At 37.4% G+C, this 27082-nt stretch overlaps 1 protein-coding gene across 3 annotated transcripts; it reads right to left on the reverse strand.

Moving 5' to 3' along the window:
- Positions 1–1094: 1094 nt before the first annotated feature.
- Positions 1095–21350, reverse strand: SH3GLB1 (SH3 domain containing GRB2 like, endophilin B1). 3 transcript variants are annotated; one of them, XM_039320997.1, is made up of 11 exons: positions 21161–21350; positions 14529–14670; positions 12090–12218; positions 11569–11702; positions 11228–11320; positions 8917–8955; positions 6079–6102; positions 5251–5340; positions 4383–4483; positions 3681–3915; positions 1095–1570 (listed from the first exon to the last, which is right to left on the reverse strand). In XM_039320997.1, exons 1-11 carry the CDS (start codon positions 21230–21232, stop codon positions 1463–1465), a joined length of 1167 nt encoding a protein of 388 aa, XP_039176931.1. In that variant the 5' UTR covers positions 21233–21350; the 3' UTR covers positions 1095–1462. The 3 variants fall into 3 exon arrangements, with proteins under 3 accessions (XP_039176931.1, XP_039176930.1, XP_039176929.1); XM_039320996.1 differs by having other exon boundaries at positions 8869–8955; XM_039320995.1 differs by lacking the exons at positions 6079–6102; positions 8917–8955 and having other exon boundaries at positions 21161–21349.
- Between the last annotated feature and the right edge of the window lie 5732 nt (positions 21351–27082).

A 27082-nucleotide genomic window follows, 5' to 3' on the forward strand; every position in this document is an offset into this window, starting at 1 on the left:
AATATTAAGAGAGGACGGTGGCATGCACTCCAGAGTTTCTTTTCTGGCAGCCATTACTTTGTCAATCTTCAGCTGATTAGGAGCTTGGCTTCTTGTGTGTTATTAATCTCCTTTCTCAATAGTGTTTATGACTTAAGAAGGCCCTCAGTTACAATGATAACACGAAAGAAGGTAGTGGCATTGTGAAACGAGGAATTTCTTTCTGGTGTATCTGGAGAAATGTCACAGAGCTTGCCTGCTTTTGGAATGGTTGGGCAGGATGCATGTGAAGACTATCTGTGGCTGTTATTGTTTCCCTTACATAAAAGGAAAAAAATGTTTAACAGGAAAAATGAAATGTACAATTGTGAATTATAATGATAAATGGTGAAAAATTAGACTGCATAGATCAGTGGTTCTCAACCTTTTTAATGCCGCGACCCCCAACCGGTCGTTAAGTCGAGGACTACTCAACTGGTGCAGCACCGTTTGCAGAATGGGACTTTTGGCGGACTCAGCAGGGCAGAGACAGCCTGGACAATTCCTATTGGCTTTTGAAAGCCAATAGAATTAGACTCTATTCAAGAGAGTCTATTCTATTGGCTTTCAAAAGCCAATAGAACAAAAGGGAGTAGCACAGCTAAGGAAAAGGGGGGAAAAAATGGCAGACTGCATTGTTTGGCGACCCCCGTGAAATGGTCGTTCAACCCCAAATGGGGTCCCGACCCACAGGTTGAGAACTACTGGCATAGATGAATTACCGTGTCACCCAGAGGCAAGTTCACAAAAGACTTCCCAATTCGGACTATCTTGATGTTATTCCTTTCCTTTTGTATTCAAGGTGACTAACACTTGTAATCCATTCAACATTTGACCAAAATACTTGTATTAACAAGCAATGCTATTAAATCTGTGCAAAAACTCAAATGTGTGGAAGTGGGGGAATAAGTCAAGGATATCCCATAAACATTGCCCTCCAGTGATCCAATATCTACCCCAACACTAACATGTTATGAAGACTTTTCTTTAAGACCATAGTGTTTTGCTGCACAAAAATACAGTTATGGTCCTTTAAAAGATAAAACTTCAATTGTAGCTAGGAAAAGAAAGGCAACAATTTTTCAACAATTTATTATTGTGAAGAGGCTTGTCATTATGAAAAGTTCTGTAGAAAACTGTTTTCCCTGCTTTCAGGTTCAGGGTACTCAAAAGCAGAAAACTGTTATTAGTGAAAATTCCAATAGAAACAAAGTTATGTAGGAAACAATCTTGGCACATAAAGTAAAAAGCCCTTAAACAACTTAGTTCTCAAAACAGTATCTACCATGCAACAATATTGGCAAGAAATGCCCATTTCTAATGCTCGTTACTCTCATCCATTAAGACATTAACATGGAAGACACTTAAATCTGGTTTATATAAAGTTAAATTGCATATAAATATGATCTCACGATAACTGACAGTCTTTATACAAGCCAATCACTCAGTTTAACAGTTCTAAGTAAGTAATAGGCACTTTGCCATTTTGATTTCCTCGTTCACCCATCAACCAGTCTGAATCCATGCCAGAGACACTGTACACTGTTATCACCTAGAAACAATAAAGAAAACATTTATTTATATATGTAAACTGTAAGTCACCTTACTCCAACATAATTCTGACTGGCAAACGGAATAAAACAGTGTATTTTAGACAATATTAAAAGCAAGACTTGCAGGTACTGTGACAGGGAAAACCCACTTCCTGGTTCGTTCCAGATGACACTTTTTAACTGATGGGAGGACAGCATTCCCACTCTCCCAGATCATTTAGGGTGGGCAGTAACTATGGAAGACAGATCTCAGATAATCAGGCTCCATGCTAGGAACAGCTTCATTAAGTGTCAAATAAACACTGAATTGTACCTGGAAGACTAGTAATCAGTTCATGCAGCAGAGGGGTTACATGGGCATAAATGACATACCTATAACTGCTTATGTCACTACATTTCGAAACAGCTGCAATTTCTGAGTGGTCTTCAAAGCTGCCCCATGTGGAGCACACTGCAATCCAAAGCATGAGTGACTATCTCAAGGGCTTCCCAATCCAGGCATGGGTGCCAAATGGCACACTAGAGGAATCTGTACAAAAATCTCCCTGACCACACCAGATCCTCACTTAGGAGCCATGAATCCAAAAGTCCCCCTAACTGCACATGAGTCGTAACTGGGAAAGTGTAACTTTCTTTGGCATTAGATAGAACATCTTCAGATCAGGGTAGTCCAAACACCACATTACTTAACCTTGTCAAGATTAGGTTGAGCTGTTGCTCTTCATCCAGAACTGCCCAGCCTAAGATTTTGACAGCAATTGTTACCATGTGCAATAGGAGGAACATTAAGTCCTGAGGAACCTCATGTATCAGGGTCTCTGTCTTGATCTCTTCCACACATCTGCTAACATCAACTGGCCCTGATCACAGAGAAAGAACCACCAGATGCTAAGCTTTCACTCCTAATCATTGCATGGCATCAAGAAGGATATCACGGCTGATGGCATAGAAAGGTGCCAGGAAATCAAGGAGAACCACAATGATTGCACTACCCCATCCTGATTTTGCCAAATGTCATCAACAAGCACAACCAATGCCATCTCAATATTAAGTCCTGGTCTCGAATGTGACTGAAAGGACTCTAGATAATCCCTATCTGCCACAGCCCTCTGAAGCTGTAGCCTAACCAACTTCTAAACAATGTTCCCCAGAATCAAAACTCTAAAGGCTGGATGAAAAATTATCTCCAGGATTGTTGGATCCAGCAAAGGCTTCTTGAGGACGGAGCATACTACCTTCAATGCAAATGGTACCATTTCCTCTGAATGAAGCTGATATTATCACAAGGATATATCACATCTCACCCCTGGGCAGTGTTCACTATTCTAATAAACAAGTGGACAGATTAAAAGACCCAAAGACCCTTTCTCTTTTCACAGGAGTTACCAGACAAACTCATTCCAGAAAAACAACATAGGTCCTTGTTCCTGTCACCTTGGTAAATCTATCCAGTTGGAGTCCACTTCTGAGTGAATCTAAATAATTTTATCTGCCAGATGCCAACTCTTCCCATCCCCCCCCCCCAGTAATTCAATGGCTCATCCTTCCCCGGCTCTTCTTTAAAGAGAGCTGTTGGATGGCTATCGGCAGACACAACAAAGGCAGAAAAATAACCATGTTTTGCCACACTTATTGCCATGATGGAATTCCAGATGTGGCTCTTACTCATATTTGGTCAGATTCACTCTCTGTCCTCTTCCAACACTGTTCTCCCAAAGTTCCTCAGAAAAACAAAGAGCACTTCCAGCTAAAGGCACAGTAAGAGGCCACATAGGAGCAATCCAACACAGGCCCATTCCAGGCAATAACCAAGCTGCAGTTAAACCACCCATCAGATCCTTGGAATAAAAATCCAAGGTCCATTTGAATCTTCACAGGATCCATCAGTCACCTGGGGCAGACCAATATAATCTTAACTCTATATACCTGCAAAGTGAGGGGGCAATCACCAATGAGCAAAAAGAGATCATACATAATCTGACCAAGGCAAAGGCCTTATGGTAATATGATTCAAACCCAGATCACACTGCAATTGCTCCAAGACCAAAGGCAGATCTATCATACTTATATAAAATATTTGCTTTTATTTAAAAAATAGTAAATGTGTACCTCATCTGCAAGTAGTGATAATTCACTGCTGTTTGCAGCATCATAATCATAAAGTACTCTGGCTTTTCTGCGACCACTTGAGGACTTCAATTCACCAAAGCTTGAAGAAGCTGCTGCACTGCTTATTGAAGTTAGTGAGGGTGTAACAGTAGCTGAGGACACATTACTAGAAGAACTACTTGGAGCACAGGTTGAAGATGACTGGTTATTGTTGGCAAGAACCATAGCTGGAAAGCTATAAAGGATGAAAATAAAATTAATTATTTCAGATAAACATGAATGTTGTAACACACTTTCAAATAACAATTTTAACGTGGATTTTTATCTTCCAGTATAATTTTTCAACAACAAGCAATTCTGTTTTTGAACTATAAAACACAATGTACAAAAGCTTTAAAAACAAAATTGTATAAGTTATAAAATATTTGATTCAAATTGTCTTCAATGACTAGTCATATAAATTCCAAAAAACCTTTTCTTTGCTTCAGAGGAAATGTGTGCAATTAAATCCTAGCTATAATGATAAAATACTGATCTTTGATGTTATGTGAACAGAAATTTTCCAGAAAGATATTCTCAAGGAATTGCACTATCATGAAATTTGAATAGTCACTAAGCAAAATTTTAAAAAAACCCTGCCAATTCTATTGATTTTACCTCTTTAGTTTAAACATGTAACTAAATATTTGATTATTTTGTTACCTTCCAAGTTGTTTCTGAAGGTCCAACATATATTGATAACATTGTGCATAGTAAGTCAGCTGGGCTTCCACAAAATCATTTAAACAACGAAGATGATGTGCCTATGATACAATAAAACATAAATACTAATAATAAAATTACAGGGATGTTTCCATCATTTAAAAATACAGGGATGTTAATTTGGAGGATATGGGGGAATTAAGTTTTAAGGATTACCTTTATCAGACGTGAAATTGGTAAATTTTACAAATTTTACAAATAAGACAATTAACTATTAATATAGGCAATCCTCATTAATGACAGTAATTGGGACTGGCAATTCCACAGCTAAGATGGACAGTCAGAATGTGTGATATCACGTGACCACATCAATTTACGATGTCAGTGGCAGCATTTCCCACTGTCATTGTTAGGTGATCGCAAATGGTGATCACATGCTCGACACTGCAACTATTATAATTGCGTGCCAGTCACTCAGCACCCAAATCATAATCATATGACCATGAGGACTTTGCAATGGCTGGAACTTTGAAAACCAGCCATAATGTCCCACTAGTTCCACGCTGTTGTAAGTTCAAATGGACCCTGAATGAGTGATCACTGAACAAAGACTGTAATCTGAACTTTAAACTGCAGATTTTCATTTTAAATGGGGCAAAGGGAGGAACTTGAAATTCTACAGGATATTTTATTTACTATAGTTTTTACTGTATCAGATGATTCAGGATGGTTGAAGGAGAGGCAGGAATATAATCATCTTACATTTAGTTATAATTAATAATCTTACATTTAGTTATAATTAATTGCTTTTGATTTTCTTACCCTTAACAATTAAGCAAAACAATCTTCCCTTTTACTCTGTACTTACATGTGTACTGTTGATCCCTTCCAGCAGAAGTCGAGTAATTTCTGCTTGCCGGTCAAACTCACTTTGGGCTATCCGCACTTCCTGTTCCGACTGAAAAACATATTACAACTTTTAAGAGTATTGATAACACAACATTACTTATGCTGTGGGCAAAATATAATAAATGGTTCAATAAATGGTGGACTGAACAGCCAGCTCCTGAAATAAGTAAACACTGTATTTTTTGCTGGAAGAACACTTATTGTAAGTCTAAAGGCTATATTGGCAAAATAGGTTTTTTAAAAACATTTTCAGCGAAACTATATTGAAAATAATTCAGGAGCTGAATTCTGAAAAACAGCTACAATATATTTCCATTCAATGTAATGCAATCCTAAATCACCCTGACAGATGTATTCATGTTTAAATGAGTGCCGATACATGTTTGTTTCAGAACACCTGTCTGAAGGTCTAGTTGGAAAAAAAAGTGGCAATGAGGCTGTCTACATGCCCTATTCCCTCCCCATTTTAAAGTCTCAAAGCAATCAAATGAGTGCCTAAACAAGACTATATTGTTCCAAACTTCCAGTGAGAAGTAGTACTGAATGCATTTCAAACACAGAATTGGAGACTGAAGCTCATAGATTAATCAAACAAGTTCTTATCCCGCACAACAGATCAGAATTATCTTATGGAGTTCATATATAGGTTTAGAATTTTTTTGGGTAATTGTTTATCATTTTGCCATGATCGCACTATTGACCATTGAATGAAACAATAATATTTATCTCTGGATATCAGCAATTCAGCATTATTTCTTAATCAAGATTTTCACTTTGGAGTACTTACTTTTGTCACTTCCTCTGCCCATATCTTGTAAGCATAAAAATGTAAAGAAACAATAAGAATTTATATTGCTAAGTTTTCCTCACTGTTCATTTTTCTCTTGCTACGAATTAATGATCATTTCATGGATTTATTTTATAATGTAATGACCATAGCTTGATATTAGTTGAAGTTTAATCTATTGAATGTTGTTATAGTTGACAGTGCTATTACTAGTGCAGTTTCTTACAGGATGGTTTTCCAAATTATCATCATTATTATCCTTATTTATATTATCCATATATTATTATGCTTTTACTGCCAGATAAAACCTTTATGCAACAATTTTCTTCGTGGCAGTCTAAAAACAATTTGTAGAAAAGGAAAATGTGGAAACAGGAATCTTCAACATTCTGTCAGCAGCTTAAAACTTGAAACAATTTTTTTAAAATTGATATTCAGTATTTGGATCCAGACTTGCTTTTCTAGAAAAAAAAAGGTCCCTTTGGGCTTTGATTCAGTGGTGGCTTATTTTCTTCCTTGCCAGATGTTTCTTAACTCCTCTATAATGTTCAATATTTAAGAGATGACATAGGACATAGAGTAGGACGGTTGTACATACACAGAGAGAAAATTCCTCATTTCACATATTCCCTTTATAGACTTCTGGATCCAATGAATTAAATGTGTCAAAAGAATAGTCTAAGTGTTAAAAATACCCTATATCTTTGAAAGCAACACAAAGAATACAATCTCAATAGCATTTGACAGAATTATGACCAGATGGAAGACATTTATTTTGAAAAATGGCTTACACAAGCCAAATCTATTCAAAAAACAGCTACTACAAACAATAATGGAAACATAAGTGATTTCTCTTGCTATCAAGCCTGCCTTTGACATTTCAATAATTTAAATCCAATGGTTACCAAAAAGGACCCACTTATTTTGTTGTTTTTATACATTAAAGACAATACAATATTCAAATTGCTAGCACTCACAATTAAAGTATTATATCTTTTAATAATTAGTATATTGCATTTTAAGTCATGTAATTCTGTTCTAAAAGATTAGTGTGAAATTATATGTGCCTTAAAAGCTTCCATGATAGCACTGAGATAAGTCAAAATATTTTCACAAGGCCTTACAAGATATCAAAGTTGTGAATAAACAGCATTTAAAGTCTATTTGAAATTTCAGTAGAGCAAAATTTCTTATGTAGAAACCGTAACTTTATATAAGATTTGGATGAAAAGATAGAATTGAGAGAGGATCAGAGTCCTAGTCTAAGAAAAACTCTATCTTCAAAGAGACAGAATTATGAATATATTTAGTGCTAGGAAAGATAAGTGCTGATAGACTACAAATAATTATAATATTAAGTTAATCTCTTTATAGCCTATGTTAACTTATTTACTGAAATTCATACTTTTGTTTAAATGTTAACTAAGTGACTGTGCCATCCTATATCTTCCCTACCTAATCAAGTTAGGGGTACATAAAGAAGATTCCTAAGAAACAAATGTAGAAAAGCACAAGAATTTTTAAACCAGAAAAAGGGTGGTGTTGACAAGACAGACAGATCATTCATAAATTAATGGAACTTCACTTTGATTTTGAAGAACCAAAAGGTAAGAGAGTACTCCTATATTAAGGAACACAATACCAATATCTTGAAGACTGGAATGAAACTGTATATATTCTACCAGTGTCTACCATTTTCATTTCTTTCAACAAATATTCATCTCTCGTGGTGAACATGCTACCTGCCATCTTAATATCCCTACATGCACATTTTAATATCCCCTTATTTGGTTCCCACATTTATGAAATAATGAATTACTAAATAAAAAAAATAAAAGGTCTGATGTGAGGTCTGATGTTTGTTGAAAGAAGTGAAGATAGCTATAGATACAAGAGTGTTTCCGCGCACTTTGCTAGACAAAAGTAGAAGTTGGGAGATATCAGAAGAAACATAAAAAGTGAATGCAGGGGAATTGGAATATTGAAAAAATGTATGTGGTAAAACAAGAGACAATAAAAAATGAATGGGTAAATATAAATGTAAATGCAAAGTACAAAAGATGTATGTTGAGGTCATTTAGTCATAGAAAATGCAACAGAAATTTATAAAAATAAAATGAATGGGGAAGAGGAAAATCAAGACATGTATAGGACGGAGTTAATGAATTCCTAAAAAAAACAAGGTAAGAAGTTTAAAAAGCAAAAGGGAATACATGGAGTAGTATAAAAGTGGTATAAGCCAGAATACTTTTCCAGATATGGAAAAAATATAATGAATGATACTGGCTAAGGCCATCTCACAGGGTTGTTGTGGAGAAAACAGAAGGAGAAAGGAGTATTATGTCACTGCCTTGAGTTACCTATAGAGGTGGATAAAAATCATATAATATTAATACTACTACTACTATGTCTTCCTTTTTATCGTGTACCTTTAAAAACTTACTCCTTCTTATTCATTTTCTATGCTCTAAATACTCCTGCTCACCCTAAAGGTTAATAGTACATTGGGAATTCATGCATGCACATATATTATTTCCTAAATATATACAGCACCTTATAAGGGCAAGAAACACAACAATAAAATTATTTAAATGATTAGTTTTTTCAATCAGCAAATTGCTCTTTGAGATACAGCTCCACCTCCCCACCAGTGAATATGTTAGACCACATATTATATATAGGCCATCATGGTTGCTGATGTGGTACTTCATCTAAGTAAATAATACTGATCAGCAGGAAAGCAAGAGGAAACACCTTAAGAAATGTTATGAAGACAAGAGGCCAACAAACCTTCAGCCATTTTACATGCAGCAAGTTGAGCATGTAAGAGACATTTACCATAATATTATTTTCATCAGGTGGTGACAGGTTTAGTTGCTTAAAGTATAAAGACAAAAGGATGTTATGTTGTGGAAAAAAGCTAGAAAATGCAATGTAGATCAATTAATTAGATTGCAGTATCAGTAGGCAGAGCCAAAGATATAAGATACACATTGTCTGAGCAGTGACACTTCATGAATAATTTTTAATGCTTTTCAATATACAGAATTTAGTACTTCCAGATCATTGTATCTGTATTATTAGATCATCTCTTAAGCCTTACCTACATATCTTAGATAGTATACGTAGTCCCCATTTAGTAAAGAGAACCCATTTGGGTCTGGCAACTCAGTCATTAAGTAAAGCAGTTGCTAAGTGAAATCGCAATTGTGCTAATGATCTGATTCAGCTTCCCTTTGTTTTACAGGCTTATGAAAGTTGCAAATTCAAGGACTGATTGTAAAGTTACTCTTTTGTCACCATTGCAACTGTAAACAGTCACTAAATGAAGTAGTTGCTAAATAAGAACTACCTATAACTAGAATGTTTTCAAGCTCATACTGCTCTCTCTCTCTCTCTCTCTCTCTCTCTCTCTCTCTCTCTCTCTCTCTCTCTCTCTCTCAAGAGAGAGATATCAACCTGTATAATATGGATTTATTCTTTTTATGGCTTCTCTTAAAAATATTACAGTGGCTGTTAGCTATAAAAAATGCTGTCTAATACTCATTTAGACACAAGCCAGTAATATCGTCTCAAAAATCTTGAGGGAAAAAACTAATATCTGCTTTTTCAATTTAAGCCAATTTTCATTTTGTTATATATTTGAATTAACAAGTTGCTGGTAATTGTATTAAGAGAAGTACAAATGATTTCTTCCTAGTTTGTCAGCTGTTCTAAACAAGTAAATAAATAGGTATAAATAATATACAGACCAGCTTTTTCTTTTAAAACAGCCTTTAAGGAAGATGTCACACAGATACAGTAAAAGCCTGCAAAGGCTAACAATTCTTATTTAAAATGCACACAAATATAAATGACATGTCCTTCCACAAGCCAAAAAGACAAGTTTGTTGTGTTGTCCTTTTATTTAATTTAAAAATGTATAAGACCACCCAATTCTATAATGATACTGGCCGATCACAATGACCCTCAGAATTATCAGTATTATCCAGTTCAACTGCATTTGTGTTTTTAGTTAACACTTTTTTGGTTAATGTCATTTTTTGTTGTGGTGTTTGGATAGCCTTAGTTTTTGTTCCATTTTTATAAAGGGACTTGTTTTTTGAGAGTAGGCAGTATCTAATAACGTACAATTATATTTGTATATCTAATAGACAAGCAGTTTCTTGCCCTTGCTTTTGAAATGCTCCCATTGGTTTACGACAATTTTCAATTCTAGATTATGATTACATCCTTTCTGATGCATTAGTTAGATGGAGGTGCTCACATATTTATATGCCTATGTGCCTTTGATGCATTGCACCTCTTAACAAGTGTAATAAATTCATCATCTTCAGTCTTTTCTGTATAGCCTGACTATTATGATTCATGCTGACTGAGCTCTTTTTCTCATCGGAATATCTCAGAATTAAAGCCAATATAATGTTTTGCCTGTCTTCTCAGATGTGGTACTTGTTCTGTTTTTTTCTTGAAACTATGTACCTGGAAGCAGCCTTTTTATAGTCTTTCTCCCACCAATATGAATGCCTGGAGGTACTCTTTGTTTTCTAAATAACATTTCAAGAATCATTTAATTTCCCCAAGACTAGAGCTTTTCTGTTAGAGTTTCACCTTAAGCTGAACAAAGTTCTTCTACTAATATTATGTTCGCAGCCGCAAACCTATTAATCTTGTTATGTGACTTATTTTTTTGAAAAATTAACCCACAGTGACTGTTTTTAAAGGACTAGACGCAGATTTCCTATTCTGCAAATGAAGGTCTCCTAATATTCATAAAGTGTTTCATCCAAGCTAAAGCATTTTGCTGGTGGAAGTATTTTGCTGGCTCCTCTCTTCTCTTGCAATACCCAACCCACAGGGTTGTTGTTGTGAGAAAAATAGGAAAAGGAAGGTGCATTAGGCATATTCACCACCTGGAGTTACTTATAAAGTAATAAAGGCGGGTTAAAAATCTAAAATATAAATACTTTGTGCACTCCCAAAATCTAAGGTATACATGACTATAAAAGAGGGTAAGGACAAATGAGTTAAAGTTTTCTATCCCTTCTGCTATTAGCAGCAATGTCTGGATTGTGAAGAATTAAAACAAAATGCTAATTAAATACAAAATTATGTATTGTGAAGTTCTTAAGAAGCAGATCTTACTTACTAAAGCACGAGCCTCTGCTACTTTTGCCTTTTTCAGTCTAGTTTTGGCAGCATCCAAATCTAGCCTTTTATTCTGTAATAGTTTGCGTTCTCTCTGTTAAAAAAACCAAAACATTATTATTTGTGACAAAAATGTGGAAAAGATTCAGTTTTATTTCACAAAAATGAAATAGCATAACTACTTCAATTTCTTGCTCCTCGTATCACCGAAGGCTGCATATCAGGGATTGTGCTACATTTCTTGATAATGCTACCAAATGCTTAACTACAGCAATAAAAATTATTTCTTTGAGCTTTCAGAATTACTTCAAGTTTCATTAAGAAGTTATATTAATAACTTACAGTAATTGTTTTATAGTCTCCTTCAATAAAATTTCTAAGAGGTGTAAGGAAGTTTATTGCAGCAGTCTGTATTAGTTCTCTGTCTGCTGCCCCAATTCTTTTCTGTGTTTCTCCACATTTAATAAGAGCATTTCCTGCAATGAAAAATTGATTGCATGATTCAAATAGCAACGTAGACATAATTGACACCATTTGTTCAAAGCCTTCCTTAGTTGTGTATTATTACATATTTAAATACTGCAACCATTTTTATAGTAGGTTTAAAATATTATTTTCAGTACCCAGCACACATAGCTTCAAAATATAAAGTTATAGAACACTTTCAGAACAATGAAGATAAATTATTCATCTGTATATACTGGAATGTCAGGTTATATCCAATGTTTTTTTTTAATTGTATTATAAATAAAATTTTGAAAATAAAAATAAAAAAAAAGAAGATAAATTATTCATCATAGAATTAGTATCTAGTTAATTCATTTTAGACATTCCTGTCATATAAACTAAAAGTTGCAACTTGCCATATGCTGTTCCTGGGCCAAATTCATTTCCAGCATCAATCATATGCTGGCCCTGTAGTTCTGGATTATTCAGACGACTTGGTGCTTTGCGATCCAGTTTCTCATAAACAAATTCTTCTATTCTAGCATCTGGCAAAAAATAAAACATACCATGTGTTCATTACAGACAATTCTTGGATGGAATGGAATGTGAGAACGAACTTGGAAGGTATGATGGTGAGGTGGTGGGAAATATATTGCCTAGGGAATGATCAGGAGAAGCTCAGAACTGAGTAACAGACAGAAAAAGAAACTTAGAAAAAAAATACTAATTTATTAGGGGTAAAAGAAGGGTAGTAGGAGATTTGTACTTTCAGACTTGCCAATTCTGTAAATATAGCCTTACATTAAAATAGAATTAGTTCATCTTGTCATATTTCCTGTCTGGTCTACTTGGGAGGCTGATACTGGGTTACAGCCAATCATTCAGCAAATATTCACAGCTACTACAGCACTGAACAAATGAGATTTATGTCCAATTATTGGAAAAACAGCCAATGCAGCGTCCCAATAGTCATGTAATCTGGATGTCTGGGTAGCTGGCTTGCAATTTGGAGCCATGCTCCATGATTGTAATTTCTGATGTTTTCTGCCAGCTTCCTACAAACAAAGTGAATGGTGAAGCTGACAGGAAATCGGAAGTCACTCCTGCTATTTTTTCATCCACCCTCACTCTGTAGTGCAGCGGTCCCCAGTACCAGAAGAGAGGTTTTTCCATGGACCAGAGAGGCTGGTGTGTGCTGCCTGCACCCTGTGGATGGGGCTTTCCTTGTTTGTGCAGCCCGACTACTGGCATGCCACAGCCCAGTACTGGTCCACGGACCGGAGGTTGGGGACCCTGCTGTAGCGTCTACCTGCAGCACCCTCACTAGCCACACATTCACTGGGTAGCACCTGCCTCTCCCCCATGGCAACCGTGCTCTCCCCTGCATTATCTGCCTAGGACTCCCACATCTTCCTATTTAATGACCTACATCAGGGATCCCCAACCCCCAGTCCGTGGACCAATACTGGGCCACGGCATACCAGCAACCGGTCCACACAAACAAGCAAAGTCCCATCCGCAGGATGCATGCAGCATACAAAACCACGCACCCTCCGGTCCACAGAAAAACCTCTCTCCACAGAACCAGTCCCAGATGCCCAAAAGTTTGGGGATCTCTGATCTACACAATATGGGGTTACAAGAGCAACTGGGACTTCTGGGATTGTCACTGTTAAGCAATGTGGTCACATAACATACTTTATGACCATATAACTTAACAATGGAAATCTTGGTCCCAATTACCATTGTAACTTGAGGACTATCTATACAACCAAACTTGTATATTTTGTAATAATAATAAAGGTAATGGTAAAGTTTTCCTCTGTCCAGTCATGTCCAACTGTAAGAGACGGTGCTCATCTCTGAAGGAGCTAGAGTTGTCTGAAGACTCTTTCCAGCATCATGTGGCCAGCATGACTATACGCCCACAGAACATAGTTACTGCCCTACAGAAGTGGTAGCTACTTATCTGCTCACATTTGCATGCTTTCGAATTGCTAGGTGTGCAGGAGCTAGGGCAAAAATGGGAGCTTACCCTGTCATGCAGGGCTCGGTCTCAAACCCAGGCTGTCAGCTTTTCAGCTGACAAGCTCAATGTCTTTAACCACTAGCCATTGTGCCCCTGTAATAATAATAATATCAAATAAATTATTGCTGAAGGGCAATACAATGTGACAGTTAGAATGTCACATTAGGAAAGGGATGGAAGAAAGACCAGGTTAAAGTTCTCCCTCAATGAAAGAAGTTCACTGGCTTACTTTGGGCTGGTCACATTCTCTCAGCCCATCCTGTCTGAAAGGGTTGATGCTGTGAGGAATAAATGGAGGAAAAGAGTGCTAAATGCTGCCTTGAGCTACTCTATGAAAGCTGGGGTGTAAGCTTTTTTTAAAAATGTGTATATGAGGTCTCACCCCAAGCATATTAAAAGCTTTTAAGAAATCAATTTTCAGAACTGTAGAACTGAATTAAGTTTAGTTACATTAAAGCAGCATAAATCTTTGAATAATCAGTTGGTTATTTCTGCTTCAACAAATCTTGAATTTCTGACATTCAGAGAGTTATACTATCAATTTTATTCCATCCTAGTCACTTAAGATATTACAAGTTTGGTATTTATTTTGAATCAACTTGCTTTGCAAATTTGTAAGCTTATAGTTATAATTAACATTTTAAGTTCTAGAATTATTGCATAATTTATACATAATAAAACAACTGAAAGATGGCATGTGGATTCATGAAGAGTTAAATGCTAGTTTCTCTGAAGTTAATAATTCAGGTTACATTATATATGCATATAGAACTTATCAAAATGCAAATCAGTTAATGGCAAAAGACAAATAAAGTTTTGCTCTTACTTGGATTGGGTTGCAACAACACTTCTGTCTGTTTCATAATCTTTTCTGTCCATTGTTTTGTACAATCTGCCTTACACAAAAGATTTTCTAGGTGAGCATCCAATTCCGTCTTCTCTGCTTGCCCAAGTTTCTCTTCTGTAAACTACAATGATTAAACAAAAGCATATATATTGGTATATATGCATTTATTTTACTGTATTTATTAAATTTATTCACCGCCCATTTTTCTGCCATGCGATTCTGGGTGGCTTACAGTAATATTATAAAAGATTGAAACAGCAAGATAATAAATACAATAAAATTAACAAAGCAATAGCGAAGCTAGTGGAGAGGCATACAATAGAGTGGAGGTGGAATCTTCTAATCTGGTAACCACCTCTAGAATAACATATCCCCATCCAGGCCCCAGCCCAATAGGAGAACCAGGTTTTAAGGCTTTAATGCAGTGGTTCTCAACCTGTGGTCGGGATCCCATTTGGGGTCGAACGACCATTTCACGGGATCGCCAAACAACGCAGTCCGCCATTTTTTCCCCCTTTTCCTTAGCTGTGCTACTCCTTTTATTGGCTTTTGAAAGCCAATAGGAATTGTCCAGGCTGTCTCTGCCCTGCTGAGCCCGCCAAAAGTCCCATTCTGCAAACGGTGCTGCACCAGTTGAGTAGTCCTCGACTTACGACCGGTTGAGTAGTCCTCGACTTATGACCGGTCGGGGGTCACGGCATTAAAAAGGTTGAGAACCACTGCTTTAATGGGAGATCAAAAGAGTGGGTGCAGATCTTACAGAGGATATATGATGCTCCAGAGGGAGGGTGCAGCAGAGGAGGCTCTTCTAAATCTCTGCAAGTGGGACGAGCCAATCCCATTGGCTTAGATGGTGCCTCAGGTAGCCTGGAGATATATTACTTGATCCCAGAAGCTGTTTGCCTCAGCCTCAGCATTATTGAACATCCCTTCCTTTCCCACCAATAGGTTGTAGGCATTCCCATGTACAGTAGTCTGACACAGGGTTTTTCAAGTTCTGTGTTAAATGAAAAAACCTTTCCTCCTCACAGCTTCAGAACTTGAGGGGAAGGGGCAACAATGTAGGAAGAAATAATGACTGGCTACTAAGGGTTTGCATCCTTGATGAAAAGCCTTCCTTCAGTAACATGTTTAAGCAAGCAATGACTATGCAATTCCTGAAATTCGTTATCCTTTGCAATCTATCACAAGCTATCTTTGTCAGCCTGACAGATGATCTGTAGAAAAGGTCACGCAGGGTGTAGCTGGAATAGTTTCCCTAAGTCTCTTAACAGCTTTCAGTACCATTAACCACATGGTATCCTTCCAGTTTAGTTTGTAAGTATGAGGCAGAACATCGTGACTCCATTTCTAAGGACTGATTTCAGAAAAGAGGCCCTCCTAAATTATCATTTGACACCACATTATGTGCTTATGCTAAAAGAACATATATCATTTTAATTCTTTCATCATCAATGATGGGTACTTTTCGGATGTTGTACCCAGAGTTGCTTGACAGCGAGATAGGTGGTGAATAAATTTAATAAATAAATTAAATTTTACAGTAATTGTAAAATACATACTGTCTCTGGAATTATATGGCTAAATTAATTAATTAAAAGCAATTTATCTTTTTTTGTGTTCTGTAAATTGAACGTTTATCCTGGAATGACTTTGGTGGTTTATGTAGATATTGTTCAGATTATTCAAGTTAGAACTACACTCTCTCTAAAGAGTGTACTGTAGTTCTTTAGAGAACTACTTTAGAGAACTAGGTTCACATTTAGGAAATGCTCAAGCATGTTGATCCAGCTTCTTTACTAAAATGGAATAGCATACATATCCCTATGACCTCTCTTTCACAACAGGCGCTTGATCACTATTTATTTTCTGAACAGGTTGGTGTAGTAATTAAGGTGAGTTCTAGCCCATGTTTAAGCATGAACGCTGGCTGTTGACTTTGGTTCAATTACACTCTCTCTCTCACTCCAATCTACTTCACAGGGTTATTGTTGTAGAGAAAATAGGAGGAAGAAGAAGTATTATGTATGTTCGCTGTCTTGAATTACTTATAAAGTAATCAAGGTGGGATAAAAATAATCTAAAAAATAAAATATTCCTGAAAATTGGCTCTACATGACATTCCAATCAATACCAAATAATAAACAAAAGTTGATGTTTAAGATTATGATTAATCTCTCAAAAATTTGAGATTTAGAGATATCTTTAAATATTGCTTTATTGCTTTGTGAAATCACATGAATGCTTAAGAAGTGCTGTATGCTACAGTTATGGTGAGTATTTGATGTTATGCAATGTGTAAATAAAACACTGCATGAGAATGTTGGGTAGAATCTCCAGTATGCAAGTTTTATTAATGAATATTACTTGACAGAGATATGAATTTATGCAATTTCAAAAGACAATGTGATATACATTTTATGGACCAGTAATACAATTTCTTTTGCATACAATCATGGAAGAAGGTAGAGAAGTATATAGTCAAATATCTAATTCATGATAACAATACCACCATAACATATAAATCGACAACAGCATTACTATTATGATGACCTACTAAAATGAAAATTATTGGAGCCTATAGAAATAGTTTAACACAGATCAAAAATATATTTATTTGTAGCCAAGAAAATGCAAAATGAAACAGTTAATTTTTTTTCATTAATTTTAAAAGTGAATAAGTCAGCATCATAAGACAAGCATCATAGGATCTCTTAATTAGAAGATAGTTTTGTTTGTTCTCATCCCAGCGCCAATGAACAAACTACATATGAAGAAATGTAGTTCTTAAAATAGAGGAAAGTACATGGAAGTACTGTAGCCTATTAAGTAATTTAAGAAACATTGGCATTTATGAAAAATGTTAACTTTTATTTATATTAATCTTTAGCAATTAGCTAGAAGAATGGGAATAGGATGTCTGTAATCTGGATCCTTTCCATTTCTGATTGGCAAAAGACTCCAAATCATGACTCAGTGATGGGTTGGTACACTGCTCAGTACATCCTTGAGATAGTAGACAATGTCCCCTGTTTAGGAGGAGATGGTGATATACCTCTTTCTCAAGAAACCATAGCTCAGACTGGAAATTCAGGACAACTATTGATTGGTCTCCAACCAACCCTTTCTAAGGAAAATTGTTGAGAAGATTTTGGGGCAACAGTTGCAGAAAGCCCTGGGGAAACAGATTTTTTTAGACTAATTCTAACTTAGTTCAGACCTAGGAGTGCCACCAAGATTACAAGACAATCTGTTACCCATTGGGTCTTCATTTCAGAGGTATTTCCTTACCTAATCAGAGAAACAGAACGACCATGAGCTGGGCAGAAAAACAATGGGAGTGACTTCTGACTTCCTCATTGATTTTCCTTGTAGAAAACTGGCAGGAAATGATGATCACATGATCATGGCTGAGTGTAGCAGCCACAACTTAGCAAAATTTCAAAATTTTAACCTTGCAGGAGTCAAGGGTCCTACATTTGGTACACATTCTGTAGATTAGCCCATTTGAGGTACGTTGATTCAAAAATCTGTGCCCTATGCTGCACTGTTTCACCCAATTGAAGATTACAATCAAACAAACACAATACTTTTAGTAGTATATAGATGCTTGTGGATGATCTCTAGTGAGATTGGGATATGCAATGCAATCCGCTTGGTATTGCTTTATCTCCTAGCAGCTTTCAATACTACATATATCTATAAATAAAAATTTAATAAACTTGGAGATTTCGTAAAGGGCAATTAGTGTCGATGGCCTGAATGGAGAAAGCAAGAGACCAACTGAACAAACATCTGTTGTGCATATTGCCTGTCTTCCTCCCTCTCTCTTCTGAGTTCATTGCAATCTAAACAATTGTAAATAAAAATACAGTATATATTATGAAAACAAACATGTAAAACCACTGCGCAGGATAGTTAGTAGCAATGGTCACACGGGAAGGAGAAAGAAGACGCCAAAGGAGTAGACTTCTAATATAAAATTCTGTTCCACATATCATTTTAAAGATTATAAACAGATCATAAAGCCATCAACAAGAGAACTTTTAGGAATATCCCTCACATAAAGACATCTATATGTCAAGCAGCAATCTGTCTCTCTCTCCCCTACACTGTTCCTTACTTGTGAAAAATTCAGCCAAAATATTTGGTAGTTTGGAAATGACTTGACTTAGTCTTAAATGTTCTTTTAGCATATTTACTTTACAATATACATCGCCTAGGCTATTCCTAAGGAATTCTGGACAAGGTACAAAGTCAAAGCAAACAAAATCAAAAACCAATATAAAATTAGTTAAAATAATATTAAACATTAAACAATAAATTGATTGAATATCCACAAAACAAATCCAACTAAACTCAGGGCTCAACATATGCTGGAATAAAATTGACCTGGGCATGAAATGCCAACAACATTGGGGTCATACATACCTCCCAGGGAGAGGTATGTTACAAAATGGGGTGCACCACTATGACATCAGTATACTTTTCATTATGTTATTCTATCCTATATATAACTATTAATATTAATATTATATAATAATTGAGATTTGCATAAATAACTATAAACATCAATAAATATTATCAATAAACAAACAGTCTTTAGCCAATGAAAGCTCAACTCAAAACATAAAGCAGGTCAATTCTGTTTAGGACCTGGATAGAGAGCCTCTAAAAAACTTTGGAACTATAGACTAGACTGGAAAATCAATCTTGGCAGAAGGCAAACCATTCTCTTATTGGTGCTCAGAAAACGATACAGACATGGTGATACCAACAACTTAAAGAACACTTTACTATTACTTTGTTTCTCCTCATTAGTTTATAATTAAGAGACAAGATCAGAAAACCTACCATAAAAGTCAAATGGATGGTTTAAAATTAATATATAACAGCACTTTAGGAGTGGGGCAGAAGAGAAGATGAATATGGTTTTAGTGGTATTGGCAATTATGCAACTAGCAGAATTTTACCAAGAAATGAAATGCCATCCTGTTATTAACTGGAAAATCTTAAAGATATCCCCTAACTTTGTGCTTTGGCAACAATTGCATAACACAGGAAGTCTTATGTAAGTGTAGTTAGGAACAAAATATACTCTAAAGTCACAAATTCATCCAATCCACCAATAATGCAAATATAAAAAAGTGAATGTTAAGTAGAAGGGCACAATTCCTCTCACTACCATGCTGTATATTAACAGGAATAGCCTTACATTTTCTTTAAAATGAGAAGAAATCAACAAAATTGATAATATATCAGGCACCGTAAGACTTTGTAGACAGGCATTTTCTTTTTGCAAAGTTAAACATAATCTCAATGTGCAGAGTCAGTTGTATGAAGTCACTCTTGCTCTTAAGCTAATAATAGCTGAGAGCACATCCTTTATTTTTGTTTTTGAAAGGAGACACATGGAGAGCAAGAAAGAGGCCTCACTTTGTTTTCTTATATATTATTTTACTTGTACTGTACTCTTCCAAAATGACAGCATAAATGCCGACCTCTAAGAAGGGTCACTACAGTTATCCTAATGGTTTGTAATTATTTGTCTACAGCTATTTAAGTGAAACAATAATGGCACAAGAATCTTGCTGGATCAAACTACAGGGCCACCTAGTCCAGCATTTTGTGTCACAAAGTAGCCAACGGGGTGGACTTTGAAAGCTTGATAGCAACATTTTAATTCCCAAAATCTGGTCCTGTACAGAAGACATCAGCTTTTGATTTTTACAAGGGTGGCAAGCAGCGAACAATATCAGTCACGACCACCCCCAAAACCACCCGCCCTCCCAAATCTTCCATCAATCTGTCCAAGCCCTTTTTCAAACCATCCGCACCGGCTGCTGTTTTATTATTGTGACTGGCTTGAGGATTTCAAAGCGTTAGTTGTCCTGGTGTGGGGGTTTAAAAAAAAAAAAAAAGATTTTCGCTCCGTTAGTCCTGAAAGTCCCAGCATTTATAAACTCTTCACGTTGTCTAGGGCCATTCGGGGTTTTTGCATCTTCATCCCCCTACCTTCCTCCCTTTCGCGGGAAACGCCCCCGGGAGACGGGGAGAAAGGCTGATAAACGGAAGCGAAATAAAAGAAAACCCAACGAGGGAGGGGAAAGGCTGGGGGGGGGGAAGAGAGAGAGAGAGAGAGAGAGAGAGAGAGAGAGACCTTGCGTAAGCGCTGGAGCTGCGGAACAGCTGCATTTAAAGCCAGCTGCGCTCCCCACCGACCCAGGGGGCTGGGAGGGAAGCCGTAGGGCAAGGGGCACAAAAACAGCCCCCCTCCCCCTCCCCCCTTTATCCACGTCTCTGCCTTCTTCGCCTATAATATATGCAGACAGCCCGGTCCTGGGCAGAGCTGGGAGAGGAGGAGGAAGAGGAGAGGAGACGAGGCCTAATTTGGCTCCTGATCAACCGGTTGTTGCCCCAATGCCAGAGAGGCTGGCTTCCGTGCCAGTTGAGGAGGGGTGGGAGGGGTGGGGTCTCGCGCGTGCAGCAACGGCCTGGCCAACGCCCGAGCTTCTCTCTCAAGAGGGACAAGACAAGAAGTCCCTCTTTGGAAGAAGGGAAAGCGAGGCTTCGCTTCCTCAGCACTTGGGGCTGCCTTCTCCGTGCCTTACCTGTACGGCTCGGCTGAGGAACGTGCCAGCGTCAGCCGCCAGCTTCTTCACATTGAAATCCATAATATTCATCTTTCAGCGGGAGCCGACCAATTCAGGGGGTGTCGTTGACGGCGGCGGCGGCTTGCCGCCCACCACACTTCCTCCCTCTGGAAGCGCCGGCGAAGGCGGCGGCAGTAGAAGGGTGGTGCCAGCCGCAACAGGGCCTTGGCCAGGAGTTACGAAACCAGCAGCCAATTGGAGGCATCGAATCTCATGGGCGGAGCCAAGAGCTAACTACGCTCCGCCCCCAGCCCGGATGACGAGCTTCCTAAGAGGATCTTACGGGAACGTCCTTCTGAGTTTGGGCGTGATCCTTCTTTCAGCGGCTGCAGTGTAGATTAGAGCGGCCGGTCACGTACTAATCTCTTGAGAGGTGGTGCCTGTGGAGTAGCTACGTGGATCTTTTCTTTTTTCTTGTCTCGGTAATTACTGCTTGATTTGAGAGAGTTTTGTGTTCGTTCGTCAAGCACCGGTCATGCTTATTTCAGAACACAACAGGGTCACTATCCTCAAAACGGGAGCAAGATCAGAAGGAACATCTACTCCAAAAATAAGTGTCATAATAAATTTATGTGACTGCCCTTGAGTACTTGCTACGTGCCTTTTTCTCGCCATTGAACAACGATTACCTGTTTTTATATGTTTCGGACAATGTGGCACGTATCGTAAATTCATAAAAAGGTATTTTTGCACCCTGAACAGAAGTGTGTGTATATATAACACTGTAAATTGCCAATATAGTAAAAAGTGCCCATTATATCTCAGAATCTTCAAATAGCCTTTTGGAATTCCTATTTGGAATTTATTATACAATCTGGGAAGGTTACAAAATTATGTGCATTTCTTCAAGTCATCATTGACTCCTGGCAGCTACCTGGACAAAACTCTGCAGTGTTCTTGGCAAGATTTCAGAAGTGGTTTGCCATTGCCTTCTTCCTAGGACTGAGAGGGAATGACTGGGGCAAAATTACCTAGTCAGCTTTGTGCCTTAGGCAGGACTAGAACTCATAATCTCCTAGTCTCTAGCTTGGCCCCTTAAGCACTATACTAAAGTGCCTCACCTGTTAATTTAGTAATAGAGACAAGATGGTTTGAAAGATATTAATCACTGTGGGATTTTAAAAAAACCCATATTCTTGTCAGTTTGTAATTTTCAGTACTCAAAATTTACCTAAGGAAATGCAGTTTGCTGGTACACCGGTCAATATAGTACCCATTATCAACTCTAAACTACCATGGACATGAACAATTTTATCTGCAAAGTATTATCTCATTGATCACGTTTTCACCAGGCTGTTAGTAAAAGCTATTTAAACTATTTTAATAAAACCTGTTAAAACTAATTTTTGAATTCACCTGCCTGTTTTTCCTCTACTCTTCCTCTAGTTTCATTGCTCTAGATTTCCCAACAGAGTTCTGGACAACAACGATTTTGCTTCCTGAACACTTTTGGCTGTATCCTATAGATTTTTGGCTGCTAATCATGAAAATAGCTTGTAATTTAATTTATCATATAACGTTTTATAAAATGCTTCTGTTGTTACACAATGGCATATATATCCTTCAAATACCTGTTTGCTCTGCTGCACACATGAAAGAAACATACAAAAACATGAAACTGTTGGTTGATGCATATCCAGTAGATCAAATATAAGAGATCTAAAAGTAGCAGCTCTGCTGTTTGGAATACATTTCAGATGGACCAAGTATTGTTGCTATTTATGTGAATGGGATAGTCATGCAAGAGAGTCATGAAGAAATGATCATTCCAAACGAATTTGGTTTCAGGACAGAAAAACATGGCAAATGAACCACTTGTTGACTGGACAAATATATTTTTGCCTCTGCTTCACATAAAACTCTAATGAAAAAAATTCTGAAAGTGATGAACTAGAAAGGTGAAGGTTTTTGTTATTTGAGACACATGTTGCTAAGAATAACTAATTCCAAGATGAACAAAGGCATTTTTCTTGGTTCATGATTCAGATACATCATCAGTGACAAGTGGTTTGAAAATCTGTTAGTGAAGTCCGAGAAAATTGCCTGGAAAGCATTCAAGGATGGCATTGAGAATTTTCTTGGCAACCACTGAGTACCAAATTACGTTCAGCTGGTTGACAAACTTCTTACAGCCTACAGCTCTATGAAGTGCAGCATGTCACTGAAGATCCATTTTCTACATTCACACTTGGACTTCTTTCCCCAAAATCGAGGTGTGGTCAGTGATGCACATGGTGAAAGTTTCACCAGCACATTTCCACAATGCAAAAAAGGGTATTAGAGCAAATAGAATCTATCAGACAGGATATAAACAGGTAAAATAAAAATAATATTGTAACTCCACTAGATGTCAGCATACTGCAAGCAATCAATTTAACATTTTGGGGAGTTACAAGATAAATTTACACCAATATTTAACAGTAGCTCAATTTCATCAAGAAAAGCGAATTGAAAATGAGTTTATGTATGACACTAAGCCGCAAGCTGTCATTTATAATAAAAACAGATGTTATCAACTTCTGCCATTATGATTTTTTCATAGCTAACACTGTCTTGAAACAACGAGAATAATGCATCTATAGAAGGATATCATCAGATGGAGCATATAGAAATAAAATGGACTATATTATTGCTAAAAGGAGGTAGAGGAATTCAATTAAGGTATCAAAAACATGAGCAAGTGCTGATTGCAGAACAGATCACCAACTCAGGCCGCTTAAAGTGGCCCTTTGATTGTTCCAGGAAGCCTTCCAGGAGCAGGCCTCCTTTACAGACCAGCCTTGAGTTTGCAGGTTGCGGAGTAGTCCTAATCTGAGACTCGGGAGTTGGGAACCTCTGCTTTAGATTTAGATGATAACATGATCCAACGATGATTGCTAAGATAGCCAAAGCATATAACAAAAAAAAATGTTGGAAATCCCACAATAAAGAAGAAATATTTTACTACATGTGGTGACTAAAAATAAATATTGAATTGAAACTGCAGACAGTTCTACTAGATGTAATCCTAGAAGCCCTAAATGAAAAAAATATATAAATTAAATATACAAGTAGCTCGAAGCAGGCAGGTGGCTGGCTTCGCCTATCTACGGTAATAGCTGGGTCAACCTTATCTCCTAAGAAGAATGAATTAACAAGGGCAGGGGAAGGAGAAAAACAGACAGGAGCATTTGGAGAAAACTGTAAGCGAAATGTAAACTGACCTAGTTTTCCCACAGGAGACCCACTGTTAGGAAGGGCAAATGATCTGTCCTAGCATTGCTTTGCTGCACACAGAGCAAGCAGTGAGAGAGGGACTGTATTCTTACCTTCCACAACCTGAAAATGTCACTCCCATTTGGCTTGAAAGTTGGATTCCGGCTGCTAGATGGGAAGAGTTCCAGGGTTAAGGCCTTATAAAATAATGCCTCCGTTTCTATTGGCCTGTCCCCTCCCTCGCCTCCAGATTCTCAAATCATTTTTTTGACTCCTAATGACTGCGTGCAGTTTTCTTGGCAAGATTTGGAAGTGGTTTGCAGTTGCCTCCTTTCTGGGGCTGACAGAGACGACTGGCCCAAGGTCACCCAGCTGGTTTTCTGCCTCAGTCAGCACTAGAACTCGGGGTCCCCTGCCTCCTAGCCTAATAATTTAATCATTGCACCAAACTACTTCTGTCATAAACTAATTAACCACCTGGAAAGTGGAAAGTCCTTAGCTCAGAGAAATGTGATTGGAAAGAGGCCTTTTATTTTTCTCCTCAAGTTTCCCATCTGAAGGAAAGATAATTTCAAAAAGTGAGTCATTATCTCCAAGAGGAAGGAGAGAAATGCTAAATGTCTAATAAAAATAAAGGTTTTCCCCTGCCAGTCTTGTCTGACTCTTGGGGGCAATGCTCATCTCCGATTCATAGCCGAGAGAACCAGCATTGTCCAAAGAAACTTCCATGGTCATATGGCTGGCATGATTCTATGCTGAAGGCATATGGAACACTGTTAACTTTCCACTGAAGTGGTACCTATTTATCTATTTGCATTTACATGCTTCAGACTGCTAGATTAGCAGGAACTGGGGCAAGTAATGGAAATTCCCTCTGTCACTATGGTACTTAGATCTTGAACTACCAACCCTCTGGTCAACAAGCCCAGATCTTAACTCCTCTGCCACCATGCCCCCCTAAACTTTTAATAGTGGCTTCTAATTTAGAATTTGAGCATTCCCACATTAAGACTTTGTTGCAAAATCAGCAATTTTTTTCTTTAATTCCAGGTTCTATCTGTGTTGGTTGCTGGGGATCATTTCTTGATGTTTTTCTTGCAATGTATCTTGAAGCACGACAAAACTGATTATTACAACCTGGCAGAGAACCCACTGAAAATCTCACTGGCAGATCCCTTCTTCCAAAGGTTTCCCAGAAAAAGATAAATTTAAAAGATATTTTAGGCAGTATTGTTTCTTAGATTTATATCCTGCCTTTTCTTCAGGAACTCAAGGTGGATGCATAGCACAGCTGCCTCTATTTTTTCTCCAAAATAATAACCCTATGAGGTAGGTTGGGCTGAGAAAATAATTGGCCAAAAGTCACCCAATGAGCTTTTATGACTGAGGATTGATGTAAATCTGTGTCTCCTCATTTCTAATCCAACCCTTAACCACTGCCCCAAATTTTCTCCAGAATAGACTTATCTCACTCATTTTTTTTCTTTTAAAGCATTTAATCATGTTGTCAATTATCTAGATCAGACATGTCAAACTTGCGATGTCACGTGACATCGCGCAATGTATTGGGACAGTTTTGCCATTGCCAGCAATGGGGTGGGCGCGGTTTCTGCATGACACATCCGGCCCATGGGCCAGCAGTTTGATACCCCTGATCTAGATGATGAACCACTTGCTTGAAGATTACTCTTCACTAGGACTGACAAAAAAGTATTTGATAAAGCATGATCAAGAGGGCATAAAAATGAATCCTGGTGGGAATGGAGACCTCAGATAAAGACTTGTATATAGTTTTCTCAAAGTGAATCAGTGTGTTGCTGGACAGGTAGTCCTTGATTACAACAGTTCATTTAGTGACTGAAATTACAACAGCATTGAAAAAAAAATGACGATCATTTTTCACTCTTACAACCGTTGCAGCATCCCCATGGTCACGTGATCAAAATTCAGATACTTGGCAACTGACTCATATTTATGACGGTTGCAGTGTCCTGGGGTCATGTGATCAGCTTTTGAGACCTTCTTAAATTAAAGTCAATGGGGAAGCCAGATTCAGTTAATAACTGTGTTACTAATTGAACATCTGCAGTGATTCACTTAACAACTGTTGCAAGGAAAGTGATAAAATGGGGCAAAACTCACTTAACAAATGTCTCACTTAGCAACATAAATGTTGGGCTCAATTGTGGTCGTAAGTCGAGGATTATGTGCAATGGTGTCTGATAAGTCTGTCAACGGGAAGTCAGAAAATATTTTGGCCCATCAAATTCAAGGGTGTTATTTTCAAAGGAGAAATTGGGGATTCAAATACAAGGGTATCTTCCAGGGGGTGTCAGAAAAGTCAGGATGGTGTAGGACAATATTGGAAGAAGGAATCTTTGCCTACATTGCAGGAATGGTTTCTTAAAGTGTCTCATTTGGCGGAAATGGCAAAGATTTCGGCTTTCTTAAAGGGACAAACGCAAGAGAAATTTCTTGCTGTTTGGGATAAATGGATAAAATTCATACAATTTAAATTTGATATAAAAAAATACTATATAGTTTTTTCATAATTTTTAACTCTCTATATATATATATATATTTTCTATTTTATATTCTCTTTTTTACAAATATAATTTTTTTTAACTTTTTTTTAATTAAGCCTATATTCTGCTCTGGGAGGCCCTGGGGGGGGAAGGGGGGGTT

Source organism: Crotalus tigris, unplaced genomic scaffold (assembly GCF_016545835.1).
Source record: "Crotalus tigris isolate CLP2741 ecotype Arizona unplaced genomic scaffold, ASM1654583v1 scf7180000023718.2468807, whole genome shotgun sequence".
NCBI classification, from domain to species: Eukaryota; Metazoa; Chordata; class Lepidosauria; order Squamata; family Viperidae; genus Crotalus; species Crotalus tigris.

Bases quoted from the DNA above. Each gene is read 5' to 3' on its own strand.
- SH3GLB1 (XM_039320996.1), bottom strand. From the start codon at position 21,232: ATGAATATTATGGATTTCAATGTGAAGAAGCTGGCGGCTGACGCTGGC. The intron at 6,103-8,868 runs GTTTGTTGGCCT...TATGCTTACAAG, and splicing joins TGCATGTAAAATGGCTGAAG to ATATGGGCAGAGGAAGTGAC. The intron at 4,484-5,250 runs GTAAGTACAGAG...ATTGTATCATAG, and splicing joins AAGGGATCAACAGTACACAT to GCACATCATCTTCGTTGTTT.